Source organism: Chamaea fasciata, unplaced genomic scaffold (assembly GCF_029207755.1).
Source record: "Chamaea fasciata isolate MVZ Bird 193981 ecotype frontalis unplaced genomic scaffold, bChaFas1.0.hap1 SCAF_2, whole genome shotgun sequence".
In the NCBI taxonomy this organism is placed as follows: Eukaryota; Metazoa; Chordata; class Aves; order Passeriformes; family Sylviidae; genus Chamaea; species Chamaea fasciata.
The window spans coordinates 74,816,405-74,832,492 of NW_027094087.1; the positions used below are offsets into that span (position 1 = coordinate 74,816,405).

The window sequence follows — 16,088 nt, forward strand, 5'->3', positions numbered from 1 at the left end:
ATACAGTCCAAGTATATTAATGGCATAAAAAACAGGTGAGTCAATCACCCAGTTTTTAGATATTTTAACAACAATAACAAACAATAATTAAGTTCCCAATATCTACTGTTAGAGGTGACTGAGAAATTATTACACCCACTCAGATTTACAGTGAACTCAGCTAGGCTTTTGTCCAGTTCAAGGGTCTGTTCTTGAGAATTTGGTTTTCAAGACTAAAGCATCTAGATTTTCTGAACTTCATTCTGAAGTCTTTCCAGCTTGTCATGTATTAATATTCACAACATTTTTAGAAGGAAAAAAAATTACTTGGGACAGCGGTGTTGTGTTTGTTGATACACAATTACACAGTTATAGATTTGAAGAGCTACAGTCTGGTGAGGACTACATTCTGACTATCCTGTCATAAATCTCAGCTTCTTACATTTCATCTGATTTTCACTATATTCAACCTAACAGCTTCCATTTCACTCATTTCCAGCACATGAAAGCTGGTATGTATGTGCTCATATGGAACTGTACAAGTGAATAATAAACTTTATCACTGTAGCGAGAGTTAGGGTTGGCAAAAAAAGAGAATTCAACCTAGTGACCTGAGAAAATATTTTCAAGAGAGCAATTCACCTTAAACACTGTATAGTGTTTCTTCCTAGAAATCAATGTTATGGATGAAAACTTCAGTCTTACTTTAAATTTAGGACCTAACTCAAAAAATGTATAGTATCTTTTTGACATTCATAGAAATGGCACTTGTTCATCCTCTTTTGTTAGACTGAGCTTGTAATACTCCTACCAGAAGGAGACAAGACTAACCCAGCAGCCTGTCACTGCTAGGTCAGCCATGGCCCCACAAAGCTGCTGAAACTGAAGTAGAAATGACTCCTCAAACATTATTTTTCCATTTGTGAAAAAACTCATCTGAACTGTGCAAGTGTCCAAGACTTCTAGTCTGAGCTGATCCCTAAAATGAGCCTTAACTGGAGGCACAATTTGTGTCAGCCAGCCTCAGAAATAATGTTGAAGGTACCTGTTTTACTTTAGCCCTTCAAGCGTTTCTTGTCACAGCAGTTAATCCATTTCTCAGATTCCTCCTCTTCAAATGTGTCCCTGTATAGGACTCTACTTCAGCATTAGTCCCATCCTACATCCTAAACCCAAAACAAAAATGCAAATTGCTGATACAAAGATGTACCTGTCATCAGTAAAGGTGTGGATATTTCAAATTATATTTCTCCCTTAACCCCTTGCTCCCCAGGCATATCCTTAAGATCTAGCTAAATAAAAGATGACAAGGCTCTAATGTCAAGTGTCACTGTTGGCTCATAGCCTCTCACTGCTTCAGGGTAGCTTCTTCACAGACTTAAGTTATTAATATCTGCCTGGAGAGGTCCAGATTTACTCCAAGTCAGAGAAGGAGATAGAAATTAAAGAATATGGACAAGCAGGGATTTTCTGTTTGATTTTTCTCTCTTCTTTTGTTTTCTTTTATTTTCTCTTATTTTCTTCCTCTCCTTTATATAGAGAAATAGCATAAAGCTATAGTCCATGTGATTGAAATATAAACTTGACTCTAATCCAACTTGAACCCTGGCGCTTGAAAGCATCATCAGACTTATACCATAGTATATCAAAGAGAGAAGCTCAACGTAACAAAAAGCTCACCTTTGGCAGCCAGGAATTATCCACATTCCTCAGCCTTTGCCCACTTCCTTAACAATGACTAATAGATACAGCTATAGATATATAGATGTATATATAAATACTAAGTCTATAGATAGGCTTAAGGTTCAGAAAATAGAAGCTGATTAGGTAAGGGTATCTTTCTACAGATACTAACTGTCTAAGCCAGGACCAGATTTTTAGTTTGCACCTCCTAGAGCTCTTCATTTTGGAGTTGAAGGCACTTTGTTTGAGGAAAGGCTGCTCTTAAATTAACATTGTGGTTCTTGGTCAGTTAAAAGTGATTCACTTTTCTGCCACATAGCTGAGATTTCACTTCAAGATTTAATTCAGAACTAGCACCCCATGTCATCAGAATAACAGCAAGTAGACTTGAGCCACTACTCATTCTCACAAGAGATATCCAGCAATTATGCATTTACTGAACTCTGCTTCGGCACAGTCCCTGAACACATACTAGGGCTTAGCACTAGACTTTTCCAACCTTCTGGTTGCCAAAATAAAGTTGACTCATACAAAGAGGCACCTGTCCTTAACTTAAAATGTAGTCTACTCCCACCAAAAAAAAAAAGGAAAAAAAAAAAAAAAAAAAAAAAAAAAAAAAAAAAAAAAAATTAAAAATATCTACCTTTTGACTTTTTTATGCAGTAACCCTAATCTTAACCCTATTCCTGAAATAAACTACCAAAATCTTGCCCCCAAAACCTGTGCCTAACAATACCTAGTACTGGTCATGGCACATAGTATTTAAGCTGATCACATTGCTCACAAAGTACTAAAGCATAAATGTTTTATACAAGTCATTCTGAACATGAAGAAGGAAATACTTCATAGGAGTCCACACTTACAAATTCTCTTTGTAATTTTATTTTGCATGTGGAAAAACTGCTGATTTATTGCAGTAATCTCTAAGTGTATGTGTGTGCGTGTGTATGTGTGTGTCTTTATGCGTATGAAAACTGTTTTCTGTATCAGAGGTAGTTTCCATTTTCACCATTTCCCACTGGAAAGGGTAAAAACTAAAGAATTTTAAAATAATGTGCAGGCAAAATAACACCTCTGCTTGAAATCAATTTCCTATCATCTCACCATTTCTCACAGTTAGCAACAACTGCTATACACCTCACTCCAAATAACTGGCATTACACTCTTTCCAGCCTAAAAGAACTGTGAAATATTAGATGTAAATTTGCAGAAGAGCTTAGGTGCTACATGCCAAGCAATTTTGGTTTCAGTAGGATCTCTTGGTATGCACTGACAGCATATAAACAACATAATGAAGTCCTCAGGTGAGGCTGTGCATGGAGGTGTGTCTTAACTGCTAGAGTGAGACACCAGCCACTTCTTCCCATACCTCCATGCACTTATGCTTTTATGGGGAAGGAGATGTCCATGCTGGAACAAACCTCTGTGACTTGCAGCCAAGTGTGAAGCTAACAAGCACAGCTGTCCGAACTGTGGGGAGCTCCATGCCTTCTCCACACAGCTGTTGTGGGACCGGTGCTTACAACAGCAAAGCAGGCATGGGTCTGTTTCAGAAGAAAGTCTGTTTGGTACTTTCTGGAGCTTAAGTCTGATGTACAAAGAAGAGAGCATGTGAAGAATTTTGTTTATTGTGTTAAAGTTACAAACATCATCTGCTTAAAGCTAATTAGTTGCTGAAAACTTTAAATTTAACATAGGAGACAAGGATCGAATATGATGTTCAAAGGATATACTGTAAATCCTGTTTGTCACATGGCTATTGCCACATAAATTATGATAAATTAGTGTCTGTGTACAGACAAATATATCTGATTTGTGGCAAAACCTTTTTTATTGCCATGAATTTCTGTTAGTTGATTGGTTTTTTACTTGTTAATGAACATCAAAAGATTAAATTATTTTGCAGAGGGGCTCTAAGAAGGGAAGTTAAGTGATTTTTTTTGTTTTAATCCGAAACATACAAACAATATAGGTTTCTGCATACAACTTACAGCCATGTTTTGAAACTGCAGCAGGGCCAACATGGTTTATACCTATATACCATGGCAGCAATCCAATATTCATCTGCTGTTCATATTGCAAGAAAATGAGATCATTAAGGTCAGAAAGAACAGTTGCTTTAATTATAACACCCTGATATATCATATCAAAATTTTCATCATCTCACACAAACTCCAAGAACATACCCCAGGGATTAATTTCTATCATCCTGCTTTTTCTTGGGAAGGAGATTGCATAAGTACACACCAAAGCACTGGCTGCTTCAAGAAGCTATGTAAAATAATTTTACCCCAAGGTCAATAATGCTGTGGCAACAAATATTAATCTAGCTTTTAAAGTCTTTATTCCACTTTTTGTGGTGGCAGCAGTAGGGGAAGATATTTTTGACAGCTGGGAAGCTGCCTTGCAGGCCTCACACTGCTGCTGCCATACATCCCCCCAGACTCCTGCTGAGGAGTGCTCGATACCCACACCTAGAGCTGGCAATGCTGGTCTGCCTGGGGAACCCAAAGGTGTCCCTTCTTTAAGGGAATGGCTGCTTTGTGTTTTAACAGATGCTATGCTTCTGGTAGCGGAGAGATTAGAGGGACCATTCAACATTGAATCAGTCATGGATCCCATTGATGTCAAGATTTCTGAAGCCATCATGAACATGCAAGAAAACAGCATGCAGGTGTCAGCAAAGGTACTGTGTGAGTCGTGCCTTCTCTGTTGTTGAATGTCACAAGTGGGGGGAAAAACATCTCCACCAATTTTTCTGTCTAGACTTAAAGAAAGGTTGTCCAGACCACCTGAAATTACTTTTGCTTGTTCAACAGACTGCCTTTGAATTCCTCACCTGGTTAAACAAGCTCAATTTTTTCAAAAGGAAGTGGAAGGGAGAAAGCTACCATTTATTAAACTTCAAATTAATAGCTGTAAGAGATTTAAGGAAAATGGAGAGTGCTGAAAACCAGCAGTAACTCTGTAAGCAATATCCTGCTGTGTACACTTGGTAACTTCCACTCATGTCTCATCTGTGATTCTACATATTTACTTCCAAACACATTTTGATTTATCTAGGTCACACTGAAGCACAATGTGTTTGAGGTGAATACACAAAATGTTCCATTTAACCTCCTTTAATAGCCACTCTAGGGAAATACTACGTTGGCCGGTCTCTGATTACCAGACCTCAGTTTGATAGAGTTTTGTCTGGATTCTGACACAAAGATAAACAGAGCTAATGATACCAGGTTCCTCCTTTCCATTTTTAATGCATGTGTGTATACGCAGATCACCACCACCTCTGGACCCTACGTTAATAAGATCCTTCTAATTCAGTAGCAGGGGCTGTTGAGCCAATAGTCAACAATTATTGACTTTGTCTTAATATTCATCAGTGCACTGTGGCTGAAATTCTAAAGTCAACATTTTGCCAAGTTATCTGCATTAGGAGCTTCTATGTCCCATTTAACTCCCAGTAGTCAGTTAGGTGTTGGCCAGACTGACATCTAAGTCAGTGATTTTCCATTGCTTGGAAGGAAGCTGCTGTAGCTGGGAAAAAAAAAGAGTGGGGACAAAAAACAGGAGCCTGAGGTTTACGTTCTTCCTGTCAACCCAAATTTAGATGCTTTTTATGGCCCCAGTGCTGCAGGTTGCTAAGAGTTTCCTTCAATATGCCTTTTGCTTTCAACCTGCATGACATTCCTTGGACTTTAAAAGCAGTCTACATCCTGCAGGATGAGACTTTGTTCTGGCACCAGTGTCAGGGTGTTTAACAGCCAAATTCTCTCAGATATTTTGGGAATTAAAGGCTAGCTTCAGCAAATTCAGCCCATACCTCAAAAAAGAAACAAAAAATCTTTTCACTTAAAACTCACCCCAGGCCCAGGTGTATTTCGTTTTCCTTTTTACTTGTTCAGTTTTCACAGTTTTTCCATTAGATGGAAAGCTCAATCCCCTGCTAGAGTCCAATGGTGTTTTGGCATGAGCTTATCTCACTACTAGTTTGTAGCAGAGCTACAGAGCTGTTTCTCCTGTCCCTCAAAAATATTTTATTTGCTGTAAAGATTAATAGCAATGCTATTTGCAATGCAAAAGTTTTTCCTCTAAGAGAAACCTCAGACAATTTTTTTTAATCTTGCAGAACAGAAATCATATTAGCAAAATTTGTTTCATTATATTTTCATAGATAACAGAGCTGTCTATCCTTGAGGGACCTTTGTATATTCTCTGTAGACCACTATTCTCCACTATTCTCCTGAAATATGATTTCCTTGATCTCCTAGGTTATATCCATCTTTTTTCATGTAACATGGAAATGCTTTACCCTTAAAAAAAAAAAAAAAAAAAAAAAAAAAAAAAAAAAAAAAAGGGGAAAAGCTCTTGGGGGTAGTGCTGCCTTCTTCTACGCCAGGTCAGACCTGCAGAGATTATATAGAAGCAGACTTTGAATCCATCCTCTGTCATCAAATTTTTCCCCCTTATACCTATTGACCACTTAGAGCTTCAGTGGAAGTGACAGATACCTCACCAGATGCAATGGGGTGCATGGAATGCAATTGCAGACCTAATGTGGGATAAAAGCCACTCTCGTCAATTATTCTGAGATGCCACTCAGAAAGCTTCAAGCAGGGTGTTGAAATCATGATCTTTTCTATTTTCTTATTCTTCAGACAATTTTGTACCTTTTATTTGACTGTACTTATTGAAAAGTTTGGTGACTAGGAATCATAGCTATTTTTCTACAAGTCAGTCAGTGCCTTTTTACAGTGGAAAAATGATGATGCACTAATAATGTTATGCCTGTAACACCCACATACACATAGATTGTTTTTCACCACTGACATGCAGCCTTTTCTACCTAAAAATCTGGTTGATGTCTGGGAGAAGACTCTGTGCTGTATTCAGTAGAATTTTTGGCCATGTTATATAATGTCGTTTTTCTTTTAAAAGGAGTGGGAAAAATTAAGACAAAAGGTTTCTTCCTCAAGGAGCTCTCACTTACTTCACCCTCTTTGTAGGCAGAAGACTAAGACCTTGTTTAACCCCAAATCCAGCCCTCCTGTTTCAAATTGTAAATATAAAATTGCCCTATTCCAAAAGTCCAAGAAAAAGCCAATGACTAAACAATTAATCAGTGCAGACAGTCAAGGCTTATTGCTTGAGTTTACTCCTTGTCTTTCATTTCCTTAGAAGACACAAACCCTCTGTCTTCCTCTTTTGATGGCTGCACATCAATACTGAGACAGATAATTATAGAGATACCACATGTACCTCTTCTATCTTTGTCCTGCTAACCAAGGACATTCAGACTCAGACACATCCCAGTATCTCTCACTGCATAAAATGGAGCATCTCTGTTCCTAGGCCATTAACTTTTCTTGTTTGTGTGATGATTGTAGTCGATTCTTCTAGCACAGTTCACATTAAACATGTGCTAGTATTATGTTAAGATCCTCCAATTCATGCTGAGGCTGCAATCTTTCTCTGTTCCCTTGGTATTTCTCAGCAGTTTATATTCTGCACTGGCTGTGTAGGAGGTTTGACCGCAAATCTCTAGGCTTCTTGGCTGCTCACCTTGCACAACTCTCATGTCCCTTAATGACAACCACACAAGGTCCTTATTTCACCTCAGGGAAAATCCCATTCCTGACAGCTGTGACAACTAGAGATGCTTGTCAAAAGAGAGCGACAGTGTAGAAAGTCACACCCCAAAGCCCAAGGCTCTTCTGCTGGAGGGACCTATGTGCTCTGAATATGCCCAAAGTTTCCCTTCTCCAAGAGAAGACAAGGACTGATGATCATTGAAATCAGTTTCCACAGATTCATCATCTAACACCTGCAGCCATTCTTACAGAGTACCTTCCACAAACCAAACCACAGAGAGTGCAAAACAATCAGCCTGGGCTACTGCGATGCCTCCCAAGACATCAGTACCTTTTAAGAATAGGCCTTGCTGCCTGGGTCTACCCAGACCAGAGTAATGTTCCCTGAAGGTTGCCTCTGGCAGAAGTCAGAGTGCAGTAGATTTCCCTTGGATTTCTGATTATAGCAGCTGAGACAGGATAGCCTCTTTATTGAAATCTCTTCATTATTCTCCAGTGATACCCTTTTGGTATTTGAACAATGTAGTGCCAAATTCAGTTCTCAGCAACATGTTGATTATTTCTCAGGCAAAATTTTTACATTTTGTGCATTGTTTCCCAAGGCTCAGCTCATACCCAAGACTTAGTCAAAGCATACATTTACCTCATTTTCATTTTCATTCTCATTCTCCCTGAGATAATTCAGGTAGTCATATTCAGAGTCATAACATATAAATGCTCATTTTAATCTTGGCCAAAACAAGCATGTTTTGAGAGCCTTCACAATTTTCCCACTAGGCTGCCAGTTGCGACACCTTTGATTCCTGCTTCGAGTCAAAAAGTAAAAGCTACATCTGATCCATTTTAAAAACATGAATGTTTACAAGTTGATATCCACAGAGATTGCTCCTTCACAAGCAGAGGAAAACTCAAAAAACATCACAAAATATGTTACAGCATCTTTTTTTTTTTTTTTTTTTTCAAAATCGAGAAAATTCCTAATCTGGTTGCATCAGCATATTCATGTCTCCATTGCTGCTCAAAACACAACATATTGAACTATTTTCTGCAACAGTCTGGTCCTGTGCAGGTATGTTAGACTGCTTTAGGAGTCATTTGGCTGTCATGATCAGATTTTTCCACTTTTGTATAGTCTATCCCATAACTGAGTTTCCCCTTAGTAAGTCTTAAATCTGCTTTTATCTGAGTTGATGGATGTGCCATTTTAACCTATAAATATATGTTGCTTCTCAGCAATTACTTCACCTAAATGGATGAATGAGCTCCATGACATAGCAAGCTACCTCTGCATTATTTATAAGGAGGTTATCTTCACAGAACTGCATCCAAGGTCCTTCTTAAAATAGTCCACAAGTTTCATATTAAGAAAACCTCTTCATTTATCTGTGTTCTTTCCAGAACTCTGTGCAAGAAAAATATAATGGCATTTCAGGTAAAAAATCAATGCTATTCTATCTGAAGAGTCAATGGAGCAGAATCGTATAGAGACACTCAACTGGAAACACTGAGCACTAGCACATGGCTAAATAACAGCATGACCCAAGGCTTCACAGAGAACAAGTTATGTCTTCTGTGAAAATTAAGAACTTCAAATTCTCCTGGGAAAAAGGCTCTTTTTTTCTACAGTATCTACATCCTAGTCCTGAAGTAGATACTTCCATTTAGTCAGCTCAAGAGATTTATTCCTTCACTGGCTATGTTGACTTGTTCTCATGGCTTGGTTCATATCCCTGACCATAGAGATTTGGTCCATTTGAGCTTTAACTGCAGTTCAGTGGGGAATGGTTTCATGTTATAAAATCTTAACAGGTGTCTCAGATATCCCAGAACATCCCAAACTACTGTAGATGCTGATGAGAGAGAATCAGAAGGAAGCTTTTGATTCCCCCTATCTTTAGATGTATAGCTTAAATGTAGACCCATACACGATGACAACTAAATTCAGCTTTCTTAATTTCAAATGAAATCCGTTCTCTAAATTTAGATGAAATAGACTGCAGCAATTCTATATAAAATACAGGTTTTTTGAGAATGGGTTTATGCTACTAGTTCACAGCAGGTGTAATGAAACTCTTGAATATTTTTCCAGAAATTGTTCTATACCTCTGAGTAGCATTGTAAAGAAAGTAATCATGTGCTTCTTCTTAAGAATCATTTGTTAATATCAGTTATCATTTTTACATTTTGTATTCTGTCATTTAATACCAGGATACAAATTTAAAAAATGTCTCTTTTGCACTCAAAAATCAGTTACTGAATATTGTATCTTTACTGCATTTCTGACAGGTCATTTAAAAAGCAAGTTATTTCTTTTTCTGTGATGTAAATATTACTGTCTAGTTTCCATCTCTATTATTGTCTGACTGTATGTAAATTTGTTTGTATAAAACCACTTGCTGCAACTATTTGTATGAAGATAAATGCCACAAAGGCTCTCTTGAGTTTTTTCTTTTCAGTACATCATAAGAAAGATGAAATATAAATTATGTAGACTTGCAGTTGCACCACATGGTCATACAAGTAGCTTGACAATCACACACTGGGACATTTAAGGAGACATGCCTTCACTTTCCTTTCTCCTGAGAATCTGGCTGTCTGCTTTGGATAATTGTTGCTTGGTTTGTAGGCAAATACCCAGTTGCTTAATTGAGTAAATGGGATTTCATCAATATCTAAGTAAACAATTTTGTTTTCAGTGCATAACTTATCTCGACTAAGAAAAAAGTTAAGTAAACTTTTGAAAGTAATATTCATGCTCTTAACATATAGATTTCACCCTTTAAATTGTAGGTTATCCTACACAATCATGTACAAATCTTGAATATTAATCTTAGCTGAATTTTCTTCACAGAGGAAAAATAAGATTCTTTCCTGATGAAAGGTTTAGGGCTTTATAAGCTACAATATTATTTCTTGGTTGATTAAATGAATTTATTGTCCAATAGTCCTAAGGACTAGGGAGGCTTGAAACTCTTAAAACAGATATTCTCAAACCAGACCAAACAGTATTCAACTCATAAAGTAAAAATCCCAATTGCCATACAACAGCTGAGTTGCTGGACTTTGAGCCAAAGCAGACCTGATGACTGGACATATATTTAGTGTGAATCAGCTTCTTTCTGCAAATTTTGAATTATTTGGGGCCTCTAAATTAACATCAGGAAACCTAACTGAGAGCAAATTTAATGTACTCTGAGAGAAACAGAAGTTGTGCCATGGACTTCAGTCACTCTTCCATGGAGTGCAGTCCTTCAGGCACAGCCTGCTCCAGTGTGGATCCCCCACAGGGTCACAAGTCCTGCCAGGAAACCGGCTCCAGAGTGGGCTCCTCTCTCCACAGAGGCTGCTGTCTCCACAGCAGATCCCTGCCAGGACCCTGCTCCAGCACAGGCCTCTCACGGGGTCACAGCCTCCTTTCAGGCACCCAGCTGCTCTGGTGTGGGTGCCCTCCACGGGCTGAGGGTGAATCTCTGTGTCCCCATGGACCTCCATGGGCTGCAGGAGCACAGCTGCCTCAGCATGGGCTGCACCAGGGGCTGCAGGGGAATCTCAGCTCTGGTGCCTGCAGCACGTCCTGCCCTTCTGCACCGACCTTGATGTCTGCAGGGTTGTTCCTGTCACGTGTTCTCACCCCACTCTTCTCTGGCCACAATTACATCTGCACAATGACCTTTTTTCCTTCATAAATATGTTATCCCAAAGGCATAACTATCATTTCTGATTGGCCCAGCCTTGGCCAGCAGCAGGTCTGTCCTGGAGCCAGCTGGCATTGGCTCTGCTGGACATGGGGGAAGCTGCTGGCAGCTTCTCACAGAAGCCACTCCTTTAGTCCCCCCACTACCAAAACCTGGCCACAGAAACCAACATAGGCACACAAAAAGAAGTAATTTGGTCCTACAATCAAAACACAGCATCATTCAAGCAGTCTGTGTATGACATTATGGTTTTGTATAATATATCTTACAAGAAATTCTGACATTTAATTTTTTTCTTTTGAATGGAGGCAAAATGTTGAATCAGCCAAAATACAATGGTCATGAAACCAGAAGGGTGATTCTAAAACTGAAAAAGTTGATATGAAGGCAAACAATAGGATTCTGCTTCAGGAAAGCACTTGAAAATTTAACTCCGTGGATATTCTACCTCTTTTCAGATGTGCAGCCTATGCGAAAATGCCTCTGGGAAATATGCTTCATATCCAGTAGTCAAAAGTGTCCTCTGTGTCCTTTAGCACCTACCAGATTCACAATACTGGAACTTTTTTCCAAATGGAAGTATATGAAAAATTTCATAACCCCAAACATTATTTTCTTTACCCAGAAAACAAACACACTAGAAGAAAATAATTATCACTGTTGCCCATTCCGTCTGCTTCAGCTCTCTTCTAGGGAGAGATTGGTAGGGAATAACAAAGTTATCCAGTTACAAGACTATTTCATCATTGACCTTTTCTCTAAGACAAAAATAAGATTGCAAGGTAGAAGGAGCTGTAGATGGGGATTTTGGATGACCTGTGATTCTGGGTAAAAACCACATTTTAACAAAACTGAAAACAGTTATCAACTATGTCCTGCCACAAAAGACATCCTTTTGTGCATTTTTCTTCCTGGAAAGACAGCAGTTAGGATGCTTTCAGATATTAATATCTCATAATAATCACCTTCTTAAATTAAGGGGGTTTTAAGGTCCCTATATGTTTCTATACCTTCACCAAGTGATTAATAATGCTGAATTATTAACCTGAGTTTTAATGCAGGCCAAGCACTGGTATAAAAATGTCAATCAAATCTTGTTTCAAGTTACAAAAGAGAATAAAGAGGCTACAAAATACCAGCTTTACGTTCTTTATGCTTTTCATATAACCAACATATGTCTTTTTCAACCAAGAATGTCTTTTTCAGGTTTTCCAAGGATGTGGCCAACCTAAACCAGCACCTGCTCTGAGATCTTCCCGTTCTGTCCCTGAAAACTTCAATACCCGGTTTAGACCGTATAACCCAGAGGAGCGACCTACCACTGCTGCTGGCACAAGTTTGGATAGGCTGGTAAGGCAAAATATATTCCATTTTCAGAGTAGTTCAAAAGGTTTGGCTATATACTAGAAGGTGATCATCTCCTGATTTAATAATTTTATAATCACTCTTTATAGTTTCTTTGCCAACTGTTCTAGCATTCAGTAAAGCTCTTTTTCTCCATTGGAAATGGTATAGAATTTCCTTGTAGGAGAGCAGCATGGCTTAGTTTTTATGTATTAGACTTGTTAGAAAATAATAAACTCTTTCCTAGAGGCTAAAAACCACATAAACCTTTGCAGATACTTGGCAGTATAAATTATCAAAAATATCAAAAGTGGTCTACAACGATATTTTCTATTTTTTTATTTTATAAAGAGGTATGTATTAAGGCCATTTTTATCACCTGGTTCTCTAACTTACACCCTTGCAAAGGCACCTCGATTTGTTTCACTTCTTTACTTAATTATAAAATTACCACTTCTTTATTTCCATCCATCTCAACAATTGGTTTTAATCAGCTAAAACTTCAGCGATCATTAATCTTGCTTTATTTATTCGATGATTTTGGAAAAAAAATACTTTAACATAAGATTATTTTCTTTACTACCAGTCATTGGATTCACATTTCAGACTTCAATATTCCTGCTATTTATACATCTATAGATTTATAGAGGGCTAATTGCTACAGCTGTTAGTACCATCCCAGCAATCATCTGTAGGTAAAACTGATGAGCAAAACTGAAGAGATTCTGATTTTAAAAAGGTTGTATCACATGCCCTCAGCTTATTGCTGCACACTTGCAGAGCACCGGTCTGTCTTGCCAAACAGAGTACCCAAATATACCAATGCAGATGAGGACCCAGGTATCTTCTTGACGTCATCGTTCATCAAATTCATGTGATGGTCACAGTAGTTTTTCACAGTGCCAAGTCTTTTCAATCACTCCTGTCTGTGCTGTACTCTGTGTACTCTATTCTGTCAATTTTCATGGCAACTCAATAGGAAAATAACATGGCATTTCTAGTCAAGACATGAGATTACCCTGCAGCAAAAAGCAGTATTTGTTAGTTCTCTGTACTTCTGGAAATACTGTAGCCTGATTTTCCTAAAAGGAGAAGCAGAGAAGATACTTACCTCCATTGTAGATCCTACCACAGCAGGATCACAGTGCAGTGCAACATCTCAGGCTAAAAATCTGACTAGCAATACTCAATCTGCATTTGGTGGGAACTTAATTTTACCCTTTCACTTAAGATTCAGAGAACCAGTCCTTCTGCATTGCTCGGAGCAGAGGCCTGGATCTTGATGTAGAATTGGCCAAGGTGAAGTGAAAGGTCACCAAAGCATATAGGTTTCAATCATGCTTTGTCAAATCTAAAGGTTGCAAACAGCTGAAATGGGAGGAAGAGCATAAAAAGGAAGGGGCTGGAAGTACAGCTCAGCTTGGATTAGTCTGATGTTGTAAGAACACTTCAAGCATTTTTGTAATGAAAAAGAAAGGTTTAAGATACATTACATATTGACATAAGAAGAATACTTCTAATGAACACATTAATACCCTTTTAAAAATACTAACTTGCAAAATACTGAGCAGCACACTGAAAAAAGTGGAGATGTGTCCTATGCTGCCAGCCTTTAAAGGCTGAAACTAATGAACGTTGCCAGTGCAGATAATTCTTTATAACTTCTAGACTTTGAAAGGGGAACTTATCTCCACATGATTTAACTAGTTTTGTTCATGCATTATTTCAGGAAAAAAACAAGGAGTTTAGTATTGCTGCTGTGAATTTAAAAAATGTTCAAATCAAATTCCTATTTCCTGTTCTTGCTGATGGTATTTAAAATAATTACTATTTATGGTCTGTTAAGGATGAGTGTTGGTATCAAATCCAGCTTCAAATGGCAGTGATGAATGTTTTGTCTCCTTCTGGGCTGGGACCAACCATCTCTCAATTCAGAGATGGCTGCTGATCTCAGTGGAGCTAGGAAAGGTAGTTTATGTGGATTAGAGCAGACAGCCTTACTTCAGAGCTGTAATCCCTTAGCAACTCTTGGGAAAGGTCACTGCCTGCATCTCACACCATCTTGGGTAATTTTATCCAGAAGGATATAAATGCTACACTCCTTCCTCACAGAAACAGTGTTTAACCTGTGTTAGAACCTCAGCTTTCCATGTGCTGAATCATTCCCTGAGTGAAGTATCTCTCTTCATTAACTATAGCCAGAGCCTGGAGGACCAGCTTCATTTGGATACTCCTAATCTTTGCATTGTTAACAGAATGTAAGGACCCCATGCACAGCAGTTTCCTTGTCTACACACTGATAATTTTCTGTGGTTTACTTCGTATAAATACAATGCAATATTAGAATTTTGTTGGTATTTTCAAACATTTAAAGCCCATTTTGTTTATTATAGATATAAGAAATAAGTCTTTTCTTGTGATTCAGAAGACTGTTCAGTGTTATATTAATGCTTTTAGAAGTCTATTCTGGAGTTTGTGTTCATGCAACACTGTCAGACCACTTGCCTTTAAACTGTCACCACAAAGTCCAAACATACAGTTACAAAAACCTCAAAAGAAGTGACAAACCGTTCTGCTTTTATCTGACTTTGACAGCAGAAGAAACCAAGTTTAGAAAATATTTCCCCTGCATCTCAGTGCTGTACAAAAATGCAGCACATCTGAACCCAATTCTGTTTTGGTCCTGCTCATATCCCCACTTATAAGTTTAGTTCAGTTGGGCATATTTTATCAGTATGTTGCACAAAGCAGCCCTCATAAGAAGTCTATGCTGATTTCACCAGGTACTGAACCCATCTGAGAAAGTGCTCCTTCATCCTTGCCTGAGCTTATGTGATTAATCCAGCTATTCCATTTCAAAATGAGGGAAAGTGATTTCTCTGTGCTATTGTCATAGCTGTAACAAGTAAGGCTTAACAAATAAGCCTTAACAAAAGGCTTAACAAAATTAATTATAGGAAATGTGGAAAATTTAAATTTCCCCCAAAAGCTGTGTTATATGTGATTTTAAATTATGTGATGTATTTAGGAAGTTATGTAGAGCTTGAGAGACTTGCCTAAGCATGGATGAAAAGCATCATCTGAGACATCCTAGCGTATCTGAAATATAGGACCAGCAGAGGACTAAAGGAGACCAGAACACTTCTAGAGCAGCAGAGGGGATCTGGCTTGAATACACTTCAGAAGCTCAAGCAATTTAAGATACTTATGCTCAGATAATTCAATGACATCTTCACAGCACTGGGCTCAAAAGTCAGGCTCTTTCTGAAGTCAGTGGAGAGAGGCACACATCTTTGGAGAGTGATTAACCCCATCTATCACAGACATCCCTCAAAGACTGGGAAATAAAAGACTCGGAATATCCACATGTAGATAGACAAGCCTGAAATGCCTCAGAGTATTTAAGTAATTTAACTTAAAATAGAACAGAATAGAACAGTAATTTGAGATGCTTATGCTGCCCTGGACTGTCAGCTGAAGTTTGGATAGAAAGTCCTAGAGGATGTTCACTATGAGGCATCCAAGTGGAGAGCAGAACTGAGCCCCAGCTGTTCTCTGCAGGTTGCACCATGTGAAATCCAGGTACATAAATACAGTCACCTAATGCTCTTTGAGATGCCTGTGCTCTTCAAGACTTCCAAAGATGAAAGTAAGGTTGCAAGAGATCTGGTTGCAAGTAAGATGGAATGTATCAGAGCTGCTAAATTCACTTGCTCTGCCTACACTTAGATAACTGTATTTCACCTTATACTGACTGTAACAGTAGCAAAAATAAGGACTTTTCTGAGTCGGTATA

At 38.3% G+C, this 16,088-nt stretch overlaps 1 protein-coding gene across 2 annotated transcripts in view; it reads left to right on the forward strand.

Moving 5' to 3' along the window:
• The window catches only part of GPC6 (glypican 6), a 726,194-nt gene that overhangs the window by 650,475 nt on the left and 59,631 nt on the right, over positions 1-16,088 (forward strand). For both annotated transcript variants that reach the window (XM_066176351.1, XM_066176350.1), the window contains exons 5-6: positions 4,218-4,348; positions 12,155-12,298. In XM_066176351.1, the coding sequence (XP_066032448.1) occupies positions 4,218-4,348; positions 12,155-12,298 (275 nt within the window). The remainder of the gene's footprint in view (positions 1-4,217; positions 4,349-12,154; positions 12,299-16,088) is intronic.